General features: G+C 38.9%; 1 protein-coding gene across 3 annotated transcripts; it reads left to right on the plus strand.

Annotated features, from left to right (window-relative positions):
• Nucleotides 1-21045: 21045 nt before the first annotated feature.
• On the plus strand, nt 21046-27777 carry SRSF7 (serine and arginine rich splicing factor 7). 3 transcript variants are annotated; one of them, XM_059943560.1, is made up of 8 exons: nt 21046-21219; nt 22209-22389; nt 22669-22845; nt 23718-23792; nt 23883-23993; nt 25231-25284; nt 25809-25844; nt 26213-27777. In XM_059943560.1, exons 1-8 carry the CDS (start codon nt 21192-21194, stop codon nt 26265-26267), a joined length of 717 nt encoding a protein of 238 aa, XP_059799543.1. In that variant the 5' UTR covers nt 21046-21191; the 3' UTR covers nt 26268-27777. The 3 variants fall into 3 exon arrangements, with proteins under 3 accessions (XP_059799543.1, XP_059799545.1, XP_059799544.1); XM_059943562.1 differs by having other exon boundaries at nt 21047-21219; nt 23883-23960; XM_059943561.1 differs by having other exon boundaries at nt 21048-21219; nt 23883-23984.
• The last annotated feature ends 177 nt before the right edge of the window (nt 27778-27954 follow it).

Consider the following 27954-nt stretch of genomic DNA (forward strand, 5'->3'; position numbering starts at 1 on the left):
TAAGAATGTTTTGCCTTTGGGGAGTTGATAATGTCTTCTTGTACTTGTAACCAAGTAAGCTAGCATACTACCTGGAGGTGGTAGTAAATGTGAAGGGGCGGGGAAGGCATTCTTAGAAAAGCTTTTTAAACACGTACCCCTTGAACTTGATTTATAGGCAATGAGAAACACCCACAAAAAATTCTGCGTCTATGGGATACAGAACCTGATCAAGGGAGGTGTGGGTTGGATTGAAGAACAGTGGACAGGGGGTTTTAGCAACACTGGTTTCAATTTGGTTAAATCCTGTAGTGTCCTGGCTCCTGCACACCTGACTGTGCTCCTACCAGCTGTATAATTTTGGAAGTCATTTGCCTTCTTAAATTTCAGTTTCCTCATCCATAAATGAAAACATGGGATTAGATGACCTAAGATCCTGTCAGTGCTAAATTTTCATGACTGAGACATACACAGTCACTTAGGAAAGCCCTGTAAACTCTCAGGGCAGGGGCCACGTCTGTTTTATTTACTACCATATACACCACCTCTAGCAGATTGCTTGGTATATAGTAAGATACTCAATTTGAATTGAATTTTTATTTCTTAATAAAAATTATATTTTATTAAGTTATATAGCACCTAATATGTGCCATGCACTATTCTAAGAACTTTCAAATATTAACTCATTTTTTATGAGTGAATAAACAGACCAAAGACAATGGAAGATATGTGAGTAATGGAATGATATGGTTAAATTGGTGTATTAAAAAGGATGCAGAGAAATTGGATGTGGGGAAAATAGGGAGGTATAGAGCATATACAGCATACAACTTTATGTAAAATGTAGCCTTTCTACTAAAACAAAGCAGTGGTATTAGGCGGAAAAAATTCCAGAACCACTTTCCAAATGGAAAGTCAGTTTTTGGGAGGCAGCGTCTCCAAATTGATTTATTATCGGACCAGCCCAGCCCAGCCTAGCCCTACCCAGCCCTGTCTACCACAAAGAGGGCAGATCTGTTTTCCTAGCAGTAGAGTGAAGATAGAATTTTTTCCTAGGATAAAAATGATTTGAACAGACTCTGGGGACTCTAAAGAACTAAACAAATGTAAGGCATAAAAGTTTAGAAAACTGCTTCTGTACCGTTGTTTCTCAAATATGCCCAGATAATAATTTTATGGCTAAAAATCAGTGCCTTTTTTTTCCCATTGAGTTCCTCTTATTTAACCAAGTAATCAATCTAAGTGGTAAGATGTACGTGTTTTACACAGATTTTTTTTTTAATTTTTATTATTTTTTGGCTGCACTGTACAGCATGTGGGATCTTCATTCCCCCACCAGGGATCCAGCCCACACCCCCTGCAGTGGAAGTGCAAAGTCTTAACCACTGGACCACCAGGGAAGTCCCGAGATTTTATTTTTATTTGAAAAAAGAAGTGGAGTTAACCATTTTAATTTTTCCCTGGAATTGCCTTGGAACAAAAAAGGATGTTCAGTACTGAGTTCCTAAGAACTACTGCAGTAGTCCAGACAGGAAATAATAAAGTCTTAGCGTAAGTTGATAGCAGTGGAAATGAAAAAGAGAGAAAAAAAAGAATAGCTTCAACAAATATTTCAAAGGAGAAATCAAAGGATTTAGTGACTGTTTGGGGGCAAGGACATGTTGAGAACTTTGACACTAGGCCTTTAACAGAAATTCTCTTTGTTCTTTTATTCATTCATAACTTCCTCTTCCTTTTCATTTTTCAAGTATCTCAGGCCTCCAAATAGTTATCTACTAAATTAGATAAGAAAATTTCATCATTAAATAAAAAATGCTTCAATAGGCCTATATCTGTGTTTATGACACAGGAAGGCAATAGTGAGGTACCTCCTCCAAGCTCTTATAAACTAACCCTCAACATTAAATAAAATGGGTGTGATTAGATCTGATACATTTGCACAAGGAGACCATCTATATCATCTGGGTAACCAAGAATGTGGAAATGACCAAATTCCAAACTAAGTGAGTTTGTTGTACCCTCTGGAAGCAGGGCTGGAATGGAACTATATTTTAGTAAATGGGAACAGTTATATTGTATCCTACTTGGACTGAGTAACCCAGGGTTGGCAGAAGGCATAGAAGAAGGAACGTCAGCAAGCAAAAGGCTGGGAGGTATTTCTTAGAGACCCTGAATCTGGAAGGCAGGGGCTTTCCAGAGATGTAAGCATATTGTGGGGAATGGATGATTCATGAAGTCTCACCCTGGCCTGGAATAGATGTTTCTAAAACTATCTGCCTCCTTATACTCAGATTCCATGCCCACCAGATTGTCTTGTGACTCCTCTACTGGTTTTCTAGGTACACAGTTTATCAGGAGAGATGGTTCTCAAGACAGAAACATGAACACTTTCTAGTCAATAGAAAGGAATAGACCAGAAGTCTCAAACTAGGGCCAAAAAGTCTTATCAGGAAGTGCAGATAGGTTTAATATCTGCACAGTGTTTAATTTTGCCTTTCAGTTTGAAATTGGAGTCCTCCTCCAATTATCTTCAAAAGGTTTAAGTGTGTGTGGAAGGGAGGCCTCTTTCTTCTCTATTCTGTGGCAAATTATAGGCCCATGTTTGAGCTTCCTAATGAAACAGGGTAAAATATACCACTGGTCACACAGGGGAAGATATCTTCTCTGGTATAAAAAGCCAATAAAAAGCATTGTGTACAAGGGAAAACCATTCAGAGTCTATGCTATTCAGTACATCGTTTTGAAATGTAAGACCTTAAAGTCTTTCTTCTTTCTTTAATGATTAAATAAAAACATTCATAGGGCACTGGGATTCCTAGTATAGCTACTTTCCCTATTTTATTTGTGAGCTGTATACATTACCTAGTGAGACGTTAAAAAATATTTTTTGTTTTTAAAAATGTTGCCTAACTTAATCGATAAATTCATAACATATAAGAGAGCAGTACATTTTATAATGTACATCATTTGCCTTCCCTTTTTTAAAAATGCGCCTCACTCCATTTGCCAGTCTAAGACATTCCATTTTATAGGTATGCAGAAGGAAAGAGGGAAAAGTAATGGCCAATTCATTTCTTCCTGGTTACTGGTCAGATTCTTAGCAGCTGCCTCTTCTTGGATTTCTTCCACAAAGAAATTATTTTTCTACCTGTTAATTACCTTGCTGATTGTAGATACTTCACCCATTAAAAAACAAAACCACACTTTGTGTCTAAATCACTTTTCTTTAGCTATTTGTTCAAGGGCTATGTGAGCCCTAAACTGTAATCGGGCTTCCATGGAATAGTCTTTGTAGTTTTTTATGTTTTCTAGGTTTTTTATTGCACTGGCATAATCTCCTTTTAGATAGTATAGAATTCCCAGTTCATAGTATGAATACGGCACCAAATAGTGGTCATGTTTTAACAATTTCTCCTTTTGAATGACATGATTAAAGTAGTGCTTGGCCATCGAATATTTGCCTAAGTATTTCAGGCACAGACCTTTCAGTAAATTTAACAAACTTATGTCATCTGTGCCATGCTCTTTACTTGGATTTTCTCGTAAGAGTTCTCCTCCTTTGTCAATTATTGATAGCCAGGTTGAAATAAGCTCTAGCTTTTTGCTCATGACTCGGAAACCACTCCAGGCATACATGAGATCCAAAATGGGCTGTGCTGTAAACCAGCCTGCAGTGGTCGCATAGCGCTGACCCTTCTCAGCAACAAACTTTTCTATTGGCACAGAAGTTCCTAAAATTCTGATTCTCAGGTTATCCACGTTTAAGAAGAGCGAGCTCATGTCCTCACTTACCAATTTCACAAAATCAGAAGGAAGCACGGCCAGTAGGGAAGCTTTAGCGAACAAATATATTGCCTTGGACCACCTGCTGTGTTGAAACAGTAGCTCGGCATAGTGGTAAGCCTGCTTCCAATCCAGCAGAAAAATGTGGCACCACATGAGTTCCCAGTAACAAAGGTGATGAACCTGCTTCCATTCGTTCTGAATAAAAATGAACTCCTCTAATGTTAATTGGGCATGTTTAAAATATCCTTTCAACATAGTAAAACATGCATGAAAAAATTTAAGTATGACACAGTTTGGAAATTTCTGGAGGTAGATTAGGGAGAGATTCTCTACAGCAGAACTGTGGCTCTTTTCAACACCAAAAGCTACGGAGATATAATTGTAATAAAAGAATAGAGTCAAAACACTTATGATATTATTTATATGGGATTCAGATGCACTCTCATGAAGCAAAGTCAAGCCTACCTCTCTATTGCCAGAATATCCAACAACATTGAGTAGTTTAAGTGTCTTTGGTGGCACAAGTGATAATATCAAATTGAATACTCCAAGTCCAAATTTTATGCCTCCAACCAGGTGTCTGTAAGTTTTACTTTGGTAATTAGGTATCTGTGTTAATACTCACTGACAGTCTTTGTATATTTGGTAACTTAATCCAACGTTGATCCCGCTTTTAAGGAAGCACACTGTCATCCTGTATAAACGTTACAGTGGATTTCAAGATCAAACACGCAGCATAGCAGACTTCTGCATGCAATTCCTCTTCTTTGATAGCATTTATTCCCTGCTTATTCACTAGACGAGAAAAACTCATCATCCTAGATTTTCTTCGGAAACTATTACAGGTTCTCAAAGCTTCCTTTGTGGCAGTCACCCCAATTTCAATCTCCTGTGGATCAAAAGTCAAGAAGGCCTTGACGACCATAAGGATACCATAAATTAGGGAATGATACATGCTGTTTTTCGACCATGGATAAATGAGATGTATGGCATCTGAGAATCTGTTATTTAGAAATAAATACAATCCAGTTGTGCATTCCTCCAGGGAAGATATTAGATCCATTGTTGTTGCTGCGGGGATACTTTCATAGGCATCTTCGAACTTGTCCTCCTTATCATTTTCTCCCTTACTAAATGATGTAAGGCCATCCTCATTATTTTCTCTTTTATTCAGAGGAGGTGACATATTTGTTTCCCCCCTTTAGAAATGAGAAATATCTGAAGTGGAGTGATGTGGCTGCAATGAGGGTAGCTCCTGCTCTCCTGACTGGGGTCACTTCTTCCACAGCCTGAAGTGTTGCTGTTATAACAGAGGCAAACAAACTAATAGTTGTGAGGTGCAGCATTAGGATACTCTCATCTCTGTTGGACAAAGGGGGAAAAAGATAATTTTATTTACCTAGAAGATGAATTTCTGAAAAGTTCAAATCATCTGGAATGTACTAAAGAAAACATGCTCTTTTAGAACACTGGGAAGCAAATCCTTTGTAAACCGAAGATCTCTTTTGTTAACCATCCCTCCAGACTATCATTTTCATAAGATCATTCTTTTGTGTATTTGTGTTGTAGAACTGTACTATGACAGCTGTACAAAGAAAGGGAATTCTCTACAGGAAGACCTTGGGGGCAAGAATCTGGCGGGAAAGAAGAATGTATTTGCATAGGTCTCTAGTTAAGACTGGAGGAAAGGGTAAGTTGTCCAGACCAAAGACTAAAGATGATGGGAATTAAAAATCCACCCCATGCTATTCTTAGTACCACTGCTGTGCTTGTATATATTTTCATAGAAAACTAGGTCTTGATAAAATATTACGGTTAGTTGTATAGGACTCTTGACATGGACAGTGCTGTGTAAACTAGAAAGATTTCCTCGCATTGCTGCAATTAGGAAAAGAAATCAAATGTAATAGTTTTGATCACAGCGTTACTATAGCATCTTGGTAGGAAGGTGGGGTGAGGGTGGGCACGATGGAAAACCAATTCCAACTAGCAAGCTACTTAATATATTCATAATAATACAATACGTTCAATTAATCTATTTGTAAAAATAGAAACTGCAAAAAAAAAACAGAAACCACAGACAAAATACTTCAATAGTAAATTTCACAATGTTTAACAATAATTACAAATACAGCTTAAAATGTACTTTAATTCTGTATTTTTATATGTTAAAAGACAGGAGGGGAAAGTAAAACAGAGGAGAACATTCAAAGGAAGAGAGAAAAGCAGAAGAGATGCAGGTTTTTACACAGAGGGAAGAGAGAAAACAGAGGGAAAATAAGTTATATATGAGAAAAAATTAATGGGGGAGGACAGCCTCGAAGATATTATTTTAATAAAATTGCTTGTTTTTACACCTTAAGGTTTAGTTATGTTTCAGTATTAGCAACTGTAATCACTATTCGTTGAAAAGCTAAGTTAATTACACATTTAACTAGAAGGCTCAGCTCTGAGTGGAAAAGCTCTGAAGCCCATTAAGAGGAAAATTATTCTTGGGACTGCAGTAGTGACTAGATTAAGGTTGGCTGGAGAAACCTAGATGAGGGCCATATTTAACTCAAGGACAAAGTTTCCTTTCCTCTGGCCTAATGGTTTCAAATTATATTCCCTAGAATCCCTATTCCCCAGCGAAGACAGCTCAAATTTTACTTTTTCTGAAACCTTACCTAAGTCTGTCAGCATAATCACCCTGATGGCATGCTGTATATATTTTTATTAGTATTTATCTCACTGTATTGTAATTATTTATACACCTGCTTTCACCACTGGCCTGGAGCTTCAAGGCATGATTTGTATTTTATTCAGCATTATATCCCAGTTCTAGTACAATCCCTTGAACAAAGTAGGCATTAATAAATGGTTGCTAAATGGATTCGGGTGCCCATACATCTTTCTAGGAATTTCTTGAAAGCGAGCTGTGAACTTATCTTTCTGCTACGTAATTGCTAGGTTTGCTACGCCCAGAGTCACCATGTTACGCATTAGAGCCTCGAACCTTATTCATCTTATAACTGAAAGTTTGTACTCTTTTACCAACCTCTCCCTATTTCCCTCACCCCCCCCCCCCTTATTCCCTATTCTTAATGTTCCCATAAGGAGACTTTTCTGCTAGAGAAATACTCCTGGCTGGTGGGCCTACTTCTGGCTGGGAGTTGATAGAAGGAACTAGGGAAGTGTCCCTCTATGCCTTCTGAATTCCTTCTTTTGGAAACAGCCTGTGCAAAGTCTGAAACCAAAAAACAGGAAGAGTTTGTTTTCTGCTCTCCAGCTACATGTGGGACCAGGTGGGTAAATTTGTTTCATTAAGGGGTGGCCGCATAAGTTAGCCCGCGTGGCAGCACATCTGAAGTCACAGTAACTATCAATTTAGTCAAAAAGGTCATGTTTTGATTTCCTTCTGCCTCACTCTTGCATCTATATCTCATTGGTTCTGAACTCAGGGAAGGAAAAAGGATGCTATTTGCTGACTCCCGAAACCATCTCCTCCTCCTCCTTCTCTTGTATTTCTTATCTAGATGGTTGACGCCATCATTCACCGTAGACTCTTTTTTTTCTCCTCCCATATCCATCAGTGACCAAACTCTGGCAATTTTACTTTGTTGAATGAGGTGCCTCTCTCTTGTCCTCCAAATCACCCTGGGCATACTTCTTTATTTTATTTTTTTATTTTATAATTCATTTTTAAAAAAATTTTTATTTATTTATTTATTTATTTTTGGCTGTGTTGGGTCTTCGTTGCTGTACGCGGGCTTTCTCTAGTTGCGGCGAGTGGGGTCCACTATTCGTTGAGGTGTGCGGGCTTCTCATTGCAGTGGCTTCTCTCATTGTGGAGCACGGGCTCTAGGTGCATGGACTTCAGTAGTTGCGGCACACGGGCTCAGCAGTTGTGGCTCACGGGCTCTAGCGCACAGGCTCAGTAGTTGTGGCACACGAGCTTAGTTGCTCTGCGGCATGTGGGATCTTCCCGGACCAGGGATCGAACCCGTGTCCCCTGCATTGGCAGGCGGATTCTCAACCACTGCGCCACCGGGGAAGCCCCGGCATAATTCTTTAACAAGGCTTATCCCTAAGGTTTTAAGATGGTAAAATGCAAAGATTGTGAAGTTAGGCTGCTAAGGTGTGAATCCTGATTCTCCCACTTGCTTGGCCTCTGTTTTCTCATCTGCAAGTAGGGAATAATAGTACTTCTACCAAAAAGTGGTTGGGAGAATTAGGTGAATTAATACTTGAAAAGCAGTCAGGATAATATCTGGCATATATAGTAAATATTCAATATATTATTCTATACCCATCCCCCCATAGCCTGGAATATAGTAGGTGCTTACTGAAATTTTTAAATGGGATTTATGGTGCAGACTGCTATGTTTGGGAGTCCCAAAGCTTTTGGTGATAGAGGCAGAATCATACTCCTATCATTCTTTTGCTTAAAATGCTCTATCTGCAATGTCTTCTTTACTTCTATCTGCTTATCTGTGTTTGGAAGGATCACTCTAGTGATTAGGAAAGGCTAACGCTGAGCCAGGAAGATCAGACAGTTAGGGAGCTCGAGTAAGGTAGAGAAGGAAAGGCTGAAGATACAGAAAGGAACAATTCAATAAAAAGGAGGTAGTGGGGGATGCACAGAGCACAGGTGAAGGGAGGATAAGATAAGAAAAATCTCTTCCACTAACACAGAAGAGTCTTCCTTCCAGTCATTCATTCAGTACATACTTAACTGAGCTCTTTCCACATGCTAAGCACTATTCTTAGCACTGGGGGTACAGCAGTGGACAAAACAAAGACCCTGCTGTTGGGCTTCCCTGGTGGCGATGTGGTTAAGAATCTGCCTGCCAATACAGGTTCAAGCCCTGGTCCGGGAAGATCTCACATGCCACGGAGCAACTAAGCCTGTGCACCACAACTACTGAGCCTGCGCTCTAGAGCCCGCGAGCCACAACTACTGAGCCCACGTGCCACACTTACTGAAGCCCGTGCGCCTAGAGCCTGTGCTCCGCAACAAGAGCAATGAGAAGCCTGTGCACCGCAACGAAGAGTAGCCCCCGCTCCCGCAACTAGAGGAAGCCCGCACGCAGCAACGAAGATGCAACACAGCCAAAAATAAATAAAATAAATAAATTTATTTAAAAACAAAAACAAAAACAAACACCCTGCTGTCATGGAATTAATTTTCTTAGGGAAGAGACATGAGGGAGGGACATCGTGATGGGGGAGAAAAGCAATAAATAAATGAATAAATAGCATGTCAGCTGTTGATATATGCTAGAAGAAGAATAAAACAGGTTAAGACAGAATAAAGAATTTAGAGGCAGATGAGGTGTGAGGTACTTGCTAGTATATGGTGGGGAGCCAGGAAAGGCCTCCCTGATAAGGTGAAATTTGAGCAGAGATGTAGAAGATGTGAGGGTCTCTTGATTTCTTCTTTCAGTCTAAGATAAGTGTGTTCCTATGATGCCCTGTGCTTACCTCTATCACAGCACTTGATATATATATTTTTTTCAAGTGTCTGTCTTCTGACTGCATCTTTTATATCTGTCTTCATCACAGAGTACAATGACTGGCACTTAGTCATTAACCTAAATGAATATTTATCACATGGCTATAACAGTTTTCAATTCACATATACTAAGATAAATTCAGGATGAAGGAATCAATCAACTGTTAAAATTGTAAGAGTCTGCACAGACATAGAGAAGAGACTTGTGGATGCCAAGGGGGAGGTGGGGTGGGGGAGGAATGGATGGGAAGTTTGGGATTAGCAGACACAAACTACTACATATAGAATGGATAAACAACAAGGTCCTACTATTAGCACAGGGAACTATATTGAATATCCTGAGATAAACCATAATGGAAAATAATATAAAAAAAATGTATATATTTTTATATATGTATAACTGAATCACTCTGCTGTACAGCAGAAATTAACACAATATTATAAATCAACTATACTTCAATTTTTAAAAATTTGAAAACAAGAAAGAAAAAGCTAAACTTGTAGCAACAGAAGGTAGAATGGTGGTTACCAGAGGATGGGAGGTAGGGGAATTGGAGAAATGTTGTTTAATAGTATAAACTTGCAACTGGTAGATAAATAAATCCTGGAGATCTAATGCACAGCATAATGATTAGAGTCAACAATATTGTATTATAAACTTCAAGGTGTCTGAGAGACTAGATCTTAATTGTTCTCACCACAAAATAGGAATGATAATTATGTGACATGATAGACACGTTAGCTAACACTACAGTGGTAATCACACTGCAATACGTAAATATATCAAATCAACTTATAAATCTTAAACTTATACAATGTTATATGTCAATTACATATCAATTAAAAATGTAAGCTTCTGAAAAAAACTGTAAGAGTCTGGAAAATTTAACAGTGAACACAAATAACTGAAGTCCTTAATATGTTAAGAGTTCCTATGAATCAATAAGATAGAAGAAACACTCCAACAGAAAAATAAGCAAGCGACATAAACAAAATGCCAGTGAGCATAATGTTCAATCTCACTGTAAATCAACAAAATACAAATGAAAAAAAAATCCATTAAAAAATCAAACTTGGCAGATAAAAAATTTATAACATCCAATATTAATGAAGGTGCAGAGAACCAAATATCTTTGTGTGTTACTTGGTGGGTGTATAAATGGCTATAACCCTTTTGGAGAGCTACTTGGCAACATGTTTTAAAGCTCTTATATTTTTTTATACTCTTTGATCCAGTAATTTCACTTATGGAATTATTCTAAAGAAATAATCAGGGATATGCATTTATACAAGTTGTATACACTTCAGCATTATTTATAATATAAAAAAATGAAAACAATCTAAATTTCTTACAACAAAGGATACCCATACAATGGAATACTATGCAAATATTATAAGGTTGTAGAATATTTAATGACTTGGAAAATTGTTTATGGTATAATATACCATCTTAGTCAGGGTTCTCCAGAGAAACAAAACCAATACCAAATATCTGGCAGCATAGTAAACATATAAAGGCCATATATGACAAACCCACAGCAAGCATCATACTCAATGGTGAAAAGCTGAAAGCATTTCCTCTAAGATCAGGAACAAGACAAGGATGCCCATTCTTGCCACTTTTATTCAACATAGTTTTGGAAGTCCTAACCACAGCAATCAGAGAAGAAAAAGAAATAAAAGGAATCCAAATTGGAAAGGAAGAAGTCAAACTGTCACTGTTGCAGATGACATAATACTATACATAGAAAATCCTAAAGATGCCACCAGAAAACTACTAAATCTCATCAATGAATTCAGTAAAGTTGCAGGATGCAAAATTAATATACAGAAATCTGCTGCATTTCTAAACAGTAACAATGAACTATCAGAAAGAGAAATTAAGAAAACAATCCCATTTACCATTGCATCAAGAAGAATAAAATATCTAGGAATAAACCTACCTAAGGAGGTAAAAGACCTGTATTCAGAAAACTAGAAGACACTGATGAAATAAGTTGACGACGACACAGACTGATGGTAAGATATACCATGTTCTTGGATTGGAAGAATTAATATTGTTAAAAATGACCATACTACCCAAGGCAATCCACAGATTCAATACTATCCTTATCAAAATACCAGTGACATTTTTCACAGAACTGGAACAAATAATTTTAAAATTTGTATGGAAACATAAGACCCAAACAGCCAAAACAATCTTGAGAAAAAAGAACAGAGCTGGAAGAATCACACTCCCTGACTTCAGATTATACTACAAAGATACAGTCATCAAAACATTATGGTACTGGGACTTCCCTGGTGGTGCAGTGGTTAAGAATCCACCTGCCAATGCAGGGGACACAGGTTCGAGCCGTGGTCTGGGAAGATTCCACATGCCGCGGAGCAACTGAGCCCGTGCACCACAACTACTAAGCCTGCGCTCTAGAGCTCACGAGCCACAACTACTGAGCCTGCGCTCTGGAGCCCATGAGCCACAACTACTGAACCCGTGCACCTAGAGCCCGTGCTCCACAACAAGAGGAGCCACCGAAATGAGAAGCCCATGCACCACAACAAAGAGTAGCCCCTGCTCACCGCAACTAGAGAAAGCCCACATGCAGCAATGAAGACCCAACACAGCCAAATAACAAACTAACTAAATTAATTAATTAATTAATTTTAAAAAACCCCCAGGGACTTCCCTGGTGGCGCAGTGGTTGAGAATCTGTCTGCCAATGCAGAGGACATGGGTTCAAGCCCTGGTCTGGGAAGACCCCACATGCCGCAGAGCAACTAAGCCCGTGTGCCACAACTACTGAGCCTGCACTCTACAGCCCACAAGCCACAACTACTGAGCCCACGTGCCACAACTACTGAAGCCCACGCACCTAGAGCCCGTGTTCTGCAACAAAAGAAGCCACTGCAATGAGAAGCCCACGCACCGCAACGAAGAGTAGCCCCTGCTCGCTGCAACTAGAGAAAGCCCACGTGCAGCAATGAAAACCCAATGCAGCCAAAAATAAATAAACAAACAAAAAAAAACTCAAAGAAACCCAGTATGGTACCGGCACAAAAACAAATATATAGATCAGTGGAACAGAATAGAGAACCCAGAAATAATCATTCTGGGTTTATTGTCAATTATGCATTTATTGTCAATTAATCTATGACAAAGGAGGAAGACTATACAATGGAGAAAAAGCAGTCTCTTCAATAAGTGGTGCTGGGAAAACAGGACAGCTACATGTAAAAGTATAAAATTAGAACATTCTCTAACATCATATACAAAAAATAAACTCAAAATGGATTAAAGACCTAAATGTAAGACCAGATACCATAAAACTGCTAGAGGAAAACATAGGCAAATCTAGAAAAATGGTACAGATGAACCTGTTTGCAAGGCAGAAATAGAGACACAGACATAGAGAACAAACGTATGGATACCAAGGGGAGGAAGGGGGCTGGGATGAACTGGGAGACTGGGATTGACATATATACACTAATATGTATAAAATAGATAACTAATGAGAACCTGCTGTATAGCACAGGGAACGCTACTTAATGCTCTGTGGTGACCTAAATGGGAAGGAAATCCAAAAAAGAGGGGATATATGTATACATATGGCTGATTCACTTCACTGTACAGTAGAAACTAACACAATATTGTAAAACAACTATACCCAAGTTAAAAAAAAAAGAAAAAAGAAGTGATGACACACACACACACACGAAAAAAAGAAAAAAATAGGCAGAACACTCTTTGACATAAATCGCAGCAGTATTTTTTTGGAGCCACCTCCTGGAGTAAAGGAAATAAAAGCAAAAATAAACAAATGGGACCTAATTAAACTTAAAAGCTTTTGCACAGCAAAGGAAACCACTGATAAAACTAAAAGACAACCTACTGAATGGGAGAAAATATCTGCAAGTGATATGACTGATAAGGGGTTAATATCCAATACATATTAACAGCTCATACAACTCAACATCAAAAAAACCAAACAACCCAATTTTAAAAATGGGCAGAAGACCTGAATAGACATTTTTCCAAAGAGGAAATGCAGATGGCCAGCAGTCACATGAAAAGATGCTCAACATTGCTAGTCATTGGGGAAATGCAAATCAAAATCACAATGAGATATCACCTCATATCTGTCAGAATGGCCATCATCAAAAAGAACACAAATAAGAAATGTTGGCAAAGATGAGGAGAAAAGGGAACCCTGGTACATCATTGGTACGAATGTAAATTGGTGCAGCCGCTATGGAAAACAGTATGGCGGTTTCTCAAAAAACTAAAAACAGAACTACCATATGACCCAGCAATTCCACTCCTGGCTATATATTTGAAAAAAACAAAAACACTAATTCAAAAGATACATGCACCCCAATATTCAGAGCAGCAGGATTTACAATTGCCAAGATATGGAAGCAACCTAAGTGTCCATCAACAGATGAATGGATAAAGACGATGTGATGTGATACACACACACACACACACACACACACGCACACACACAATGGAATACTACTCAGACAAAAAAGAATGAAATTTTGCCATTTGCAGCAACATGGATGGAGTTGGATGGCATTATGCTAAGTGAAATAAGTCAGACAGAGAAAGACAAATACTGTATGCTATCACTTTTATGTGGAATCTAAAAAATAACAACAAACTAGCGAATATAACAAAAAAGAAGCAGATTCACAGACACAGAGAACAAACTAGTGGTTACCAGTGGGGAGAGAAAAGGGGGGAGGTATACAATAAACTACAAGGATATACTGTACAACATGGGGAATATACAATATAGTTTTACCTTAACTATAAGTGAAGTTTAACCTTTAAAAATTGTGAATCACTATATTGTACATTTGTATCTTATATAATATTGTACATCAGCTATACTTCAATTAAAAAATAATTTAAAAAATTCTAGGATAAAGTAGAGTTTTTGTTGTTGTTGCTTTAAAATACCAACAGTGTCCTACAGAAAAATGGTAGTACATCTGTAGGTTTCACAGGCACATTTTTATAACATAAAACAAATGTTTCACTGCAACTCTCAGAGTTGATAAAAAGCCAAAACAAGTTACTTTCAGGGAGGCAGTGTGGCTCAAAAGAAAGCTCTATGGACTGAGAGAATCAGAGGTTCAGATTTGGACCTAAATAGCTGTATAACCTTGGGAAAATCATTTGTAAATATTAATTGATCAACAACCATGTGAAATAGTTTCTTAGTAGAATTCATTAATGCTACAAATATTACTGAGAAACTAGTACTCTATAGGCCACGCACAGTGCCAGACAGTAGGAATGTATCAGTGAGTAAAACAAAGTCCCTGCCCTTGTGGATCTCACACTGTGAGAGACTCTCACAGAATAAATGAAGAGGTCAGAGGTGAGAAGAGCTATGAAGGAAAATAAAGGTGAGTAAACGGTATAGAGAGTGTGGGAGAAGGGCATATTATAATGTTGAAGCACTATTACAAAAGTACTATATTTGCTTAAAAAAACACAAAATCTTCAAACAATACAGAAGACTACACCGTACAGTTAAACGATGAAGGCTCCTTTCTGTCTTCAACCAAATTCCACTTCCCAGAGGCAACCACAGTTAACAGTTTGGGAGTATACATATTAATGCTAGATTCTTCCCATATTAACTATCCTGTTTAATTTCCCCGTTACTACTTCCACTTAAGATATTTATATTTTTTATATTTAAGATTACATTTAATTTTTTATTATAAGCAATACAGGTCATAACAGAAAAAAATTTAAAAATAACCAAAACTCATGTAAACTACATTCATAATAGCACCCACCCACAGATAGCATCATTAAAACCTCCATTTTCTTCTGTGAAATCTTGAGCCTAGAATGACAAGTATAGTCACATGTTCCAATTAACACTACTAAACAGTGATTCTCAGTTCAAACTTGGAATTCTTCTGTCTCCAAGCCTCTCACTTTAAAAAGAAAAATTATAGAAAACTGTAAAATACAGAAAAATAAAACAAGGAAACTTAAATTACTTTTATTAATGATTTATTTTTACAAAACCAGAATTATTCTGTGCATGCACATTGTTTTGAAATCTGCTTTCCTACTTAACTATATACCATTAACATTTTTCTGACATTAAAGTCTTATACAATGTGGTTTTTAATGGCCATAATATATGTAACCAATTTATGTGCCATAACATTTAACCAATCCCTTTATGTTTGATTTTCAAGCTATTTCCAATTTTTGACATTATAAATAAGATCCTACCAACATTTTTGCATATAAATCTTTATGCAGGGACTTCCCCGGTGGCGCAGTGGTTAAGAATCCGCCTGCCAATGCAGGGGACACGGGTTCAATCCCTGGTCAGGGAAGATCCCACATGCCGCGGAGCAACTAAGCCCGTGCGCCACAACTACTGAGCCCACGTGCCGCAACTACTGAAGCCCGCGCGCCTAGAGCCCGTGATCTGCAAAAAGAGAAGCCATTGCAATGAGAAGCCCGAGCAACGCAATGAAGAGTAGCCCCCACTCGCCGTGGCTAGAGAAAGCCCGCACACAGCAACGAAGACCCAAGGCAACCAAAAATAAATAAATAAATTAAATTGATTCTAAAAAAAAGAAAAAAAAATCTTCATGTATATCTATGATTAATTCTAGAATGAATTCTAGGAAATAAGATTGCTGGGCCAAAATATATGTACAATTTAATAATTTTAAAACATTGCCAAATTGACCCCCTCAAAGGTATTATTTCACATTCCCATCAGTGTAAGTGCCAATTTCACTGCACTCCTGACAAAAATAGCATGTTGTGTTAATTTGCATTTTTGGTAAGGTTAGACATTTTTTCTTCTTTTTGAAATTTTCTTACTGTCTGATTTTTTCACAATTTTTGGGGGGGTAAAGTCATGCTTTGTTCTTTACTAGAGATTCTAGATTCTTGAATTTGGGGAACTAGATAGATCTGAAAAAATTGGGGGGATGGAGGGGACAAACTTTTTCTATCAAGAAAACACATGAGGACTTCCCTGCTGGCGCAGTGGTTAGGAGTCTGCCTGCCAGTACAGGGAACGCGGGTTCGAGCCCTGGTCCGGGAGGATCCCACATGCCGCGGATCAACTGAGCCCGCGCGCCACAACTACTGAGCCCGCGTGCCTAGAGCTCGTGCTCCGCAGCAAGAGAAGCCGCCGCAATGAGAGGCCCGCGCACCGCAACGGGGAGTGGCCCCCACTCACAGCAGCTAGAGAGAGCCCGCGTGCAGCAACGAAGACCCAACGCAGCCAAAAATAAATAAATAAATAAATAAAATTAAAAAACAAAAACACATGAGATTAAAAAAAAAAATTATCCTCAGCATCCTTTCATTTAAAAAAAATTGGGGGGAGGAGCATTTTACCAGAAAAAAAAAAAAAAAAAGAAAGACATAGTCACAGAATAAAGGATGGTTTTTTCCCAAGAAAGAGTGGTTGGCAATAGTTTATATTTTTCTGAGATGGGAGAAATTTTCATCGAAGTTCGGACAGACTGACAGTCTTTGTAGCAGGATTTGGGAACACTGCACTCATCATGCTGCAATTCTAGGTCTTAGTCTCATTTGAAAAATGAGGTGGTTAGACTAGTGATCTAACAAAAGTCCTCCTATCTCTGAATTTCAAGTCATTTCTTTCATATGCAGTTTTAACTTAATTATCTATTTGAGAGTTTACAGTGTACGTATCCATTTGTCATAAGGTTTGAAGTAGATTTTATTTGCTTAAAAAAATTTTTTTTAATTTGTTTTATTTTTTGGGCACACTGCTTTCGGGATCTTAGCTCCCCGACCAGGGATCGAACCCAGGACCCCAGCAATGGAAGGACTGAGTCCTAACCACTGGACCGCCAGAGAATTCCCTATTTGTTTTTTTGGTTTTTTTAAAGTATACCTAATCTCATAGATATTAGCTTCCAAGACTAAATTTTGTAATAAAAGTGACAATTTCCACATTGCTCCTGAACACATATCTCCCTATTCCACAGGAAAATACCGTTGCACAGAACCCTGAAGAACGTTTCAGCACGTGATTTTGGGATTCCTGGGGATTTACTTTTCATGAAGAAACTTTCTTTTTCTGAGTTTTTGCGTTATATGTGTCAGATTATTTTTCTCTATGTGGACAGGTCAAAGAAGAAAAGTGACAATTTCCCTTACTGAAGTCATTGAGTGAAGAGACAAAGACATCTTAGGAGTGGCCACTTAAGGCTGGTCACCACCACGTTTCAGAGTTTCTTCCCCAGCTTTGATGAAACTTCAATCTCATCCATGCGCTGGATCATATCAAATTTTTAGCAACTGACAAAGATTAGTCAAACTACTGCTATTCCTCCTCCTCCTCCTAACATTTATTGAACACTCAGTGTGTGCTAGACACCGTGCAATGTTATATACTTGGTTTACCTCATCCTATCCTAACAACGACTCTCTGAAATAGGTACTATTATTAAATCCCATTTTGCAGATGAGGAAGCTGAAGTATCAGGAGATAAAAAACTTGGTCAAGGGTAGGCAGCTATTTAACCGTCCAACCCAACTCTGCCACACTCCATAAGTGTATGCTCTTCATCATTACACTATACCATTTCTCTTAAGAGAAGGATTTATGAACTAAAATTATTTTTATTAATTTACAGTAGAAGATATTCATTTCCAGGGACTAGTAGCTCACTATCAAAACATCAAACAAAGTCAAGTCAATGGTCTTGCACGGTATTTCTCTAAGTACAGCTGAGAGGTGGTCAATAACAGAGGTTCGCTCCTTCCAAGATAGTGCTAAGTGCTAAACTCAAAGTCTAAGCTAGTCTAGCTCTCTCTAATTAAGACACCAAGCTGACCAAGTCCCTTTCATTAATACTCTTCCTTTAGAGAAGGAACAACACAAGTGATTGTTTTAGGGCTTGATAATGTTACAGTTTCTCACTTTTTAATACAATCAGGCATTCCTCTGAAAGCCTCCCTCTTCCTGGATTGCTTTACATGCCTAAACCATCCATTTAGGTAATACTTGTATCAGTGGGTCACTCTTGCATCACAATTTTCCCTAGTTTACTCCTTGCAGTTGGTCAAAGCACTGGTGCTCTGTAACTGTTGCTCCCCTCTTCCTCCCATATACTTCAGTACTGATTGCAGTCCAGTACTTGGCTAATGAGAAGTTAATTTCTTTATACAATATGAAAGACTTATAAACATGCCTCTAATAATTTTTCCTTCCCAGAATTTAAAAGTATTCTAGAGGAATAGAAGAGTATGAAATGTTGAAACAAGAAAAGAAAGTTGTGGTTGAACAGTTGTTTGGATTGACCTACAGTACAAACATACACAGAACATACATAACTATATATTAAAAGACTAGTGTTGGGGGAAATTCCCGGGTAGTCCAGTGGTTAGGACGCTGCACTTTCACTGGTGAGGGCCCAGGTTCAATCCCTGGTTGGGGAACTAAGATCCCGGAAGCCCTGAGGCAAAGAAACAAAACAAAAAAAAACTACTGTTGGTAATACTATTCTAATATAAAGACAATTTTTTATACTAAAAAGTAATACATGTGCAAAAGGTCTAAAGTTGTTTTTCTTGTTTTAAAGTTTTCACATCCAAGCTAAAATGGAGACAATGACTTAAAAGTGAAACTAAAAATAAAGTAAGATAAAATGTGAATATTTCTTTAATGCTTCTCTGGAAATAGTGAATCTACGAAATGCAGATAAAATTTGAAAGCTGCAGCTTTCAAAAGAATTACCCCTCCCTTCATAAACTAATAATATTATCAATATTTAACAACAGAAACTTAAGAATTATTCAATGGATATTAGGAAATATTAGGATATTTGTTGAATTAAGTAACTTTCACATTCAAACTGAATCTGGAAATGTGACATTAATTTAACCCAGAATTCTAGAGGCAGAAATTTATGTATGTGAAACTGATTTCAAAAGAATCAGCAGGAATACAGGAACTCTGTAGAAAAAAATCTCCCTGATTGGATTGACATTTAGTGAAAAGAACTGGTTACATGTTCTTAGAGAAAGTTTTCAGTATAACAGTGTACGAAAGTAGTATACAGTACTATTATTTTTTCATGGCAACAAGGTTAGTAAAGCCCAGCCTAGAACTGGCCCTCCTTTAATGAGAGAGAAATAATACTTAGGTACAGAGGCAGGCAAACCAGTCGAGGTTTACCCTTTTCCCCTTAATGTGTTGAAATCAGTTTGTAGTAAGTTGGACAATTGCTTTTCTTATTGTTTACACTATTATTTGCTTAAAAATTCTCTTTTGTACAATAGACTTTGTATTCAGAGCCAAAAAATATTTATTGAGGTCTATGAGGAGGTATGCGGCATAATAAGCACTACCTTTTAATAAGTTACCTACACTTTGTACCTATGCTCTTTCTATATAAAGAATATATAAAGGAGTATATAAAAGATCTTTATTCTTTAATCCTTTTAAGAAAAACCCTGTTAAGCAGATAACAACAAAAAATAAATAAGGGAGAACAAATATAACAGACTATAAACTTCTATTTTCTTACTAGAGGTCTTCTTGAAATAGACCAATTTCTTCCATAATTTGAAAAATTATGGAAAAAAATATAAATTCGCAGCATTACTCTGAGAGAATTCATACTTTACCTGAATACATGCTTATTTAACTAAGCCCCCTTTCTCCTATACTCTGTATCCCACACCTATACATACCAAGTGAAGTTACAGCAGATGAAAAAAATAAAAATACAAATACCTAAGAATTTCCTCTTGTTTTGTGGAATATTTCCAACTCGTGTATTCCAAGTATTTATAGTGTAATGTCTTTTTTTTTTAATGGATGGTAAAAAAAGAAGTTAAATCTGTATTTATAGAGTTGGTACCTGGCAAATACATTGTATAAAGTTGAAACTGGATTTTTAAGCGATTCTAACAAAGAAAAGATTTTCATTTATTGAATATATACAGTGGCTGAGCAGCAAGGCTGCTACTCAGAGACGACTTAAGAAAGTCCTCGTCCTCAGGATCTGAGTATTAGTGGACGAGATGTGGTACTACAATACAAAGCAGAAAGCACTAGAAAGGAACCACAAATACTCTGCTTCAAATGCAAATAATTTCAGAATTGCCACTACCAAAATGATTTAAGGATTTAGGGCAATATAACAGGGGGAAAAAAACACCCTCTATTCCTTTGTCCTCCTGACTCCAAGAACTCGGACCGTGTTGCTGAACACTGATGGCTGGTTCTGAAGTGGCTGGATGGTCGATGCAGGGCGGGCGGTCCCTTGAGGGCGTCACCCCTTTTGAGGCCTGTGGTGCAGAGACCACTACTCACAACGGCGGGGTTCATGGAGTTCTCACCCTGGCCAAACTCCCGATTACCTCTGACGAGCCCCGAAGATCAATGAGTAGCAGTCTAGGCCAGGTCCCCCAGCAGAAAGGCGGCGACGGCTGCAACATCAGCGGTTAAATTTTACAGCCTTTCATAAGCCCGGTCTCGTGCACCTGTAGTAAGAATACCAGGGCTGAGGGTTCCTAGATTGGTGAAAACGAAAGCGTGGACGGAGAAGGGAGGAAAATAAGGAGGGCACAGGGAAAGGGAAGGGGGCGGGTTTACAGGCGAGCCCTTGGCGTTGCCATGGGAACGTATCCCTCCGCCAGTGATTCGCGTCTTAGCCTTTTCAGTTCCCTCCGCGCCGCTTCTAGGCTGTTTCCGCCCAGCTCCTTTGTGCCGCGCAGAACGTCGAGACGACGCATGCGCAAAGAAACCCAGCCGCCGCATATATAAACGCGAACCCAGGCTTTTCCTCGTAGTGCTGCCGGGACCGTTGGCGAGTGTGGCTGCGGAGTAGGTTTTGTAGTAATCGATCTCTGGGCGCTGCGAGCTGAAAGAGCCGAGCTCGCAGGCCAGTCATCATGTCGCGTTACGGGCGGTACGGAGGAGGTAAGAGGGTAGGGGCCAGTGAGGGACGTTGCTGTGGGTGTAGTGAGTCTTTAGAGCCGTGAGGTTGGCGCGGCGGCTGGTAGACGGTTATTCCGCGTGCGTAATGGCGGCTTCGGCGTACACCATACGAAGCCAGAGACGGCAGGGGCGGGGTATCGAAGGAGGACAGGAGGTGGCTGGGGAAGGTCTGTGCCGGGGTTGATATCAATTCTTGGGCATTTTCGTCTCCCGCCCAGCCCTCGGTCCCTGTTTCGTTGTTGCCCTTCTTCGAGCCGCCCGCCCGTTCCCCACGCCCCCCCGCCCTCGGCTGCCATTTTGCGCACATTGACGACCATGGTGGCGCATTTCCTTGGCGCTTTCCCGCCACTTTGGCGGACAGATGTGGTCGCAGCCGTAAAAGGAGTGAATTTAAGACTGAACAAAACTGTGGCAGTTTCGTGCTGCGCGGTCTCGTCAGTCGGTCGGACTCCTGAGTGGAAGTGGAGACATAACAGGATCTTTAGGTCTGGCGGCCGGTGTCTTTTTCTCTTGTAGCTCTTTCGAGCGCGATTTATGCTCTGGGGCGGGGGACCTGGAGTCGTGGGCGAGCCTGCGCCTGGGGGGGTTGCCGCGAGAGCCGGCGCAGACCCGCTCTCCCGGTCCGGCTTCCGCCGGGGCCAGCTCGCCGCCGACGCCGCTGCCGCTGCCGCTGCCGGCCCGCGCGCGCTCCTAGCGCGCCTGGGCCTGCCGGGCCTCGGGGGCGGGGCCGGGGCGGATCCCGCCCCATGCCTCGGAGTGTCCTACCACGCGGCTGTGCTTGTGTTTTGGAGGTTCCCCTCCACCCCCCCCCCCCTTTTGAAGGACTCTGTTGGTTTTAAGGCTAAAGTCAATTCTTGAGAGAGCGTTAAACATGCTTTGCAGTCTTAAGGATGGACTCTTTTAAGGCAAAGAATTCAAACTTAAGCCAGTTTTTTCATAACATGCATTCTTCTATTTGCGTTTTTAAACAGAAACCAAGGTGTATGTTGGTAACCTGGGAACTGGTGCTGGCAAAGGAGAGTTAGAAAGGGCTTTCAGTTATTATGGTCCCTTAAGAACTGTGTGGATTGCCAGAAATCCTCCGGGATTTGCCTTTGTGGAATTTGAAGACCCTAGAGATGCAGAAGATGCAGTGCGAGGCCTGGATGGGAAGTAAGTAACATGTCGGTTATGAAAGTTAAGTGTTCGTGAGAATATTCCTGTGCGAAGCTTGGATTCTGTTGTCTGGAGGAGATTTTAAATAAATAGGTAGTCATTTTATGAAGACAGGAGCTGGGGAACAAAGGTGGAGTTTGAAAGGCTTCTAAAGGTATAGCTGAAGCTTGTGAGGGCAAAGAAAGAGTGGTTGGAAAGTTCTAAATATAGGAGTCACGTGTTTGTTTGTTTGTTTGTTTTTTAAAGCATTAGAATTTCATTGTTTTTCTTTTATAGAGTGATTTGTGGTTCCCGAGTGAGAGTTGAACTATCAACAGGCATGCCTCGGAGATCTCGTTTTGATAGACCACCTGCCCGACGTCCCTTTGATCCCAATGATAGATGCTATGAGTGTGGCGAAAAGGGACATTATGCTTATGATTGTCATCGCTATAGCCGCCGAAGAAGAAGCAGGTATTTATTTTAATAAAGGAGTGGTTGGTGTACTGGTTAATCAAGTTAATTTTCTTATTAGCAAGGCAGAAACTAGTATTTTTCTATAAACTTGAATGTTAATTGTACAGGTGTATTTTACAGTTTTTGTTTAATTAAATGTTAATGTATTAATAATCAACCTGGTCAAAACCTTTCAGGTTTCTTCGTTTGAGTCAGTCGCCTTGATTCAGAATGTCACGAGCCTTATGATATCATGCTGAGGCGCCTTGCAAATCCGACAATTAAGATCCTCCTAGACCTTGAGGTGATCAGCATAAGAGGCCAGATCCCCTCGAGTCATCTACACCTAGCTTCACCTTATTCTTTAAAGGGCAGAAAATTTGAGACGGTGATCGCCGTAACAGTAAATTTGGCTTACAATTGGGGCCCCCTCCGGTTTAGAAAGAGGAACACCAGATTGACCACATTCCCAACTAGAAAAATCTTCTTGCGTCAATCAAGCCTCACCTGGCTCATTTGGCTGTCAGTTTGATCGTCGTTAGATTGAAGAAAACATCTAGATGCAGCGATCGGCTATAGATACTTCTAGATCGTCTAGATCTACTAGACCATGGGCCAAAGAGGGTCGACCTGCAAACTTGCAAGGTTTATTTTAAATACACCTTACAGTGTTTTATATTATGTAATTCTAAGATGTAATTGAGCTTTTAACAAATCTTTTTTTAGGTAGTTTTAAAAAAAAAAAAAAAAGACAACTAATAGGCCCAGAGTTTATTTCCAAATGAGACACTAAGTTTAAATAGTTTTGAGATTTGATTTCAGCAGAGACACACAAACTCTAAAAAGGAGTTGCCATCTAACATTTTGCTTTTTTCTGACTTGAAAAATAGGTCACGGTCTAGATCACATTCAAGATCCAGAGGTAGGCGATACTCTCGCTCTCGCAGCAGGAGCAGGGGAAGGAGGTGAGAGATGTTGCTTAATTCAAGTTTTAACAAGAAATAAAAAAAACTTTAATTGGAAGTGGACTTAAACAACTTTGATTTAATTTTTAGGTCAAGATCAGCATCTCCTCGGCGATCAAGATCTGTGTCTCTTCGTAGATCAAGATCAGCTTCACTCAGACGATCTAGGTCTGGTTCTATAAAAGGATCGAGGTATTTCCAGTATGTAGCACCTTTTTTTCCCCTTATTTGTATTTGGATTGTCACGTCTTAATGACAGCAGTGGAGTATCTTAAGGACCTAATTGACATGGAATGCTTCAGGAAAACGTTGAATGTGTACACGTCAAGATGAAGAAAAGCCCAACTAAAGATTTTAAGGGCTGTTACAGAGGTGATAGAGGAGGGTCCAAAGCACAAATCCTCAAATCATTCCAGTGAACACTCTGGGTAAACATGTTGGAAACTTCTGGAGTCAGCTTATATCTGTTGTATAGGTAAATGATAATAGCACTAAAAGATGATAGTTGCCTGATCCCTGGTAAGAAAGAAACCCATTAGAACCAGGAGGAGATTTATTTAGAGTTAGAAGCAAGTTAAAACAAGGTTCTCTTTGGAATGATGGTGGTGAGTTTGAGACCATGGAAAGTTTGTTTAGGGTAACATACACATGGATGAACATGGCCTGTTTAACCAGATACTTGGGTTAGACACTGAAATTTTAAAAGTTAAAAATCAAATTAGGCACCTCCGCATTTTTTACTTCCTTTGTAGAAAACCTGAAAAGGTGATGGAAATGGATAAAATTCTAGATAATGAGTTGATAGTGCTACTCATGTGTCAGTGGTAGGGAATGCTACTGGGAATTACTACTATTCAGTAATAGCACAGTCTTTATAAACGCAGGGATTCAAAAACCTGTGGTCCAATTGAAAAATATCTGGACTCTATAGATAAATGCATTTAGCTTGGTTGCAGGACCTCAAGATGTGTATATCAGCCTGATTTGGTTTGTGTGACAAATGGATGGTCCCTGAACCATGACAGTTTGTTGATGATCCAAGAACAAAACCTTACCCAGTCATGGCTTTTCACTGAGCTTACCACCTGAAGAAATGGTTTCAGTTCAGGGGGTTGCTTTGATTCTTCTAAGATAAAATACCAGTTTTCTCAAACGAACACCATATATTTCTTTTGGATACTGTACACTGTTTAAGAATATACCTCTGTACAGGAACTGTGACAACCCAACTCATGATAGATAATTGAAAAGGTGGTTCTTTATTTGATAACAGAACTTATCGAAAGCAATTACTTGTCTAGTCTTGGACTGATACATGGCATCTTGCTCTGTTTTAGCCACTTTATTCCTAGCCTACCTAATAAGGTACTCAGTAGGTGTTGAAGGAAATTACTCCTATGGACTAATTGGTATAATTGTATTTCTGTTTTTTGTTAAGATCCCGGTCCAGGTCGAGATCAAGATCCAGGTCTCTTTCACGACCAAGAAGCAGGTAGGGTAAAAATCTCATTGATGCTCTTCTAGTTACATGGCACCAATATCCAAAGTGTTTTTGAATTGCTGAAATTTCAAGTGTTAATTGTAAGCTTAGGTATTGAGTAGGAACACAATACCTTGTTAATAAACCAAACTTTAGAATTTCATTTATACATGGCCTGTTCTGGCTGACTTCCTGGACAAGGGTGTGTCAAGCTACAGTGAAAAAGAAGTTGGTGAATTTGGGGTTATAGTAAGACCTGTGTTAGAATTGATAGATGCATGGAGAAGCATTCTGAGTTCATTGTGCTTAAAGTAGAGTGTAAAAGGTTATTTGTGATAAAATAAAGCAGTTCACTTACTTTATGAAGAACAGGTGTTATAAGATTAGCTTTTGTTAGTGAAAAATTGGTAGGTTCGTTTTCAGTTTAAATGCAGGACAGTTCAAGGTCAAGACAGTTTGGGGGTTCATTTCATGGTATTGTGACTTAAGGGGTTGGATAGTACGTTTTCTTAATAGAATTTCTCATGTTTTGACAGCCGATCGAAGTCCAGATCTCCATCTCCAAAAAGAAGGTAAGCTAAATAATTTGTTGCCAGATCTTAACTGTCAAGTGTGGCCTCTGCAGAATTTGCTTACTGCCTACTTTCTGGGCTTTGAGCTCTTTGGAGAATTGGTGCTATATATTAGAATACTAGATGCAGAGTTTATTAGGTGATCCAAAAAAAAAAAAATCCCCAAAATTCAAGCAGTTCTCTTTAAATTTTGTAATATTAGTGAAGAGGCTATTAAGCCTTACATAATTTTTTAGACTTCTGCTGTAGGAATTTACTACCTTTGGCCACCTTTGAATTTATTGAAACTTGAGTTTTGCCCTGACATATATGCAAGAAGAGTTTCAGTAGACACTAATTGGTTCCAAACCTAATGTTTTTCTTTTTAGTCGTTCCCCATCAGGAAGTCCGCGAAGAAGTGCAAGTCCTGAAAGAGTGGACTGAAGTTCTCAAGTTCACCTTTTAGGGAAAAGTTATTTTGTTTACATTATTATAAGGGATTTGTGATGTCTGTAAAGTGTAACTTAGGGAAGGGTAATTCAACCATCTAATCAAAACGGATCTGGACTATTACTCTGTAAATTCACAGCAGTAAGGTAATATAAATTTTTGTTGAATGTATTAACATCCTATGGTCTGAAAATGTGGGTTTTTATTTGGCACATTTAAAATAAAAAATGTTTCTAATTAGATTTTTGATTTGTGTTCAGTATTAATGCTCCTCAGTTTGGTAGGCTTCAGGAGTCAACCTTGATATTAACCATATTCATACAGACCTGCATTCAAAGTTTAATGGTGTTATTTAAGTCTTGAACATCATTGAATAGTATATATACACTTGGAAGATTCCTTTCTACACTTAGAGTTTTGGGTAAGATGGTAAGAACTCGAGTGAGTCCCCCTTAGTAGCATGAATGCATCATGACAAGTCCCTAAATTAATCTATTGGAGTTGGCGTTATTAGATGTTATCAGGCTAATGATCTCTTCTGTCAGGCTGTAGGGACCACTGACTTGCTATAAAGTGAGCGCAACAGGAACTGAGCAAGGGTAGCTGGACTTAATGCTGGAGAAACTGAATTTTCTGAAGCCTATTTAAGTATAATAACTAATTGAGGTTTTCAGCCTATTAGATAGGATGGTGTCAAATTAAAGTTCTCCATTCTAGGAAGTTATACTCAATGTTCTTTTGTTTCTTTGTTTTCAAACATTAACCAATATTATGCCAAAATTTTTGCATGTTTGAAGAATTGTCTGAATTTGGGACAAAACATCTTCATGTAAACCAGCTTTGCAAAATTTTCCAGCCCAGATATTCTCCTCTGTCTCTTCAAATGGATTGCCTTATTCTGAGCAGAGATCTGTTAATTCCCAAGTTAGGTTTTTCAGTTCCGGAACACCAACATACTTTATCTTATTTTGCCAGGCTGGTGCAAAGTAATTAAAGATGTCAATCAGAAATGTTAAAAAGACTAAAGTAGTTTTGTAAATCCAACCTATATTTAGCAACACCTCATGTAGTTATTTTTTGGTAGCATCTGGTAAACTTTAGAATGTTAGAGCCAGTAGATTCTTTATTTGGACTTCAAATATCTTAAGTATCGTAGGGCAGTAACAATTTTGAGTTTTCTGGTCAAGCTTTTGGTGCAAAAAAATTTAGTGCTGGTGGCACAGCTGTCTGCCCTTGTTTCTTATGCTTTTAAACAAAGCTATTGGATTACTTTACAATTTGGGAACACTGATCTGCCTCAAATTTATTTACTGGTCTGAATGATCATTAGTATGTTGGAAGTTTGGATGTTCTGTTTTTGGAATTTTGACAACTGGCTGCGTTTTATGGTTGGTATAAAGCTATGTGTGTAATCAGCAGGCTTATTTGTTGCACTTGGTCAGCTTTAATTGTTCTGTATTATATAAAGATAAGATTACTCAACAATAAATCTGCAGAGAATAAACAGTCCTGATATTCAATTTTTGGAAGTGGGAGTTCTGAGCCAAGTGTAGGAAACATCCTGTAGCTTTGGGATGGATTACTAGCAGCATCCTAGAGATTAGTGTGAAAGGGTAAAAATGATATGGAGGAGGGGTTAGGGGCAAAGATGATTTTAAGAAACAAGCACAGAAAATTCTAT

Source organism: Balaenoptera ricei, chromosome 13 (assembly GCF_028023285.1).
Source record: "Balaenoptera ricei isolate mBalRic1 chromosome 13, mBalRic1.hap2, whole genome shotgun sequence".
NCBI classification, from domain to species: Eukaryota; Metazoa; Chordata; class Mammalia; order Artiodactyla; family Balaenopteridae; genus Balaenoptera; species Balaenoptera ricei.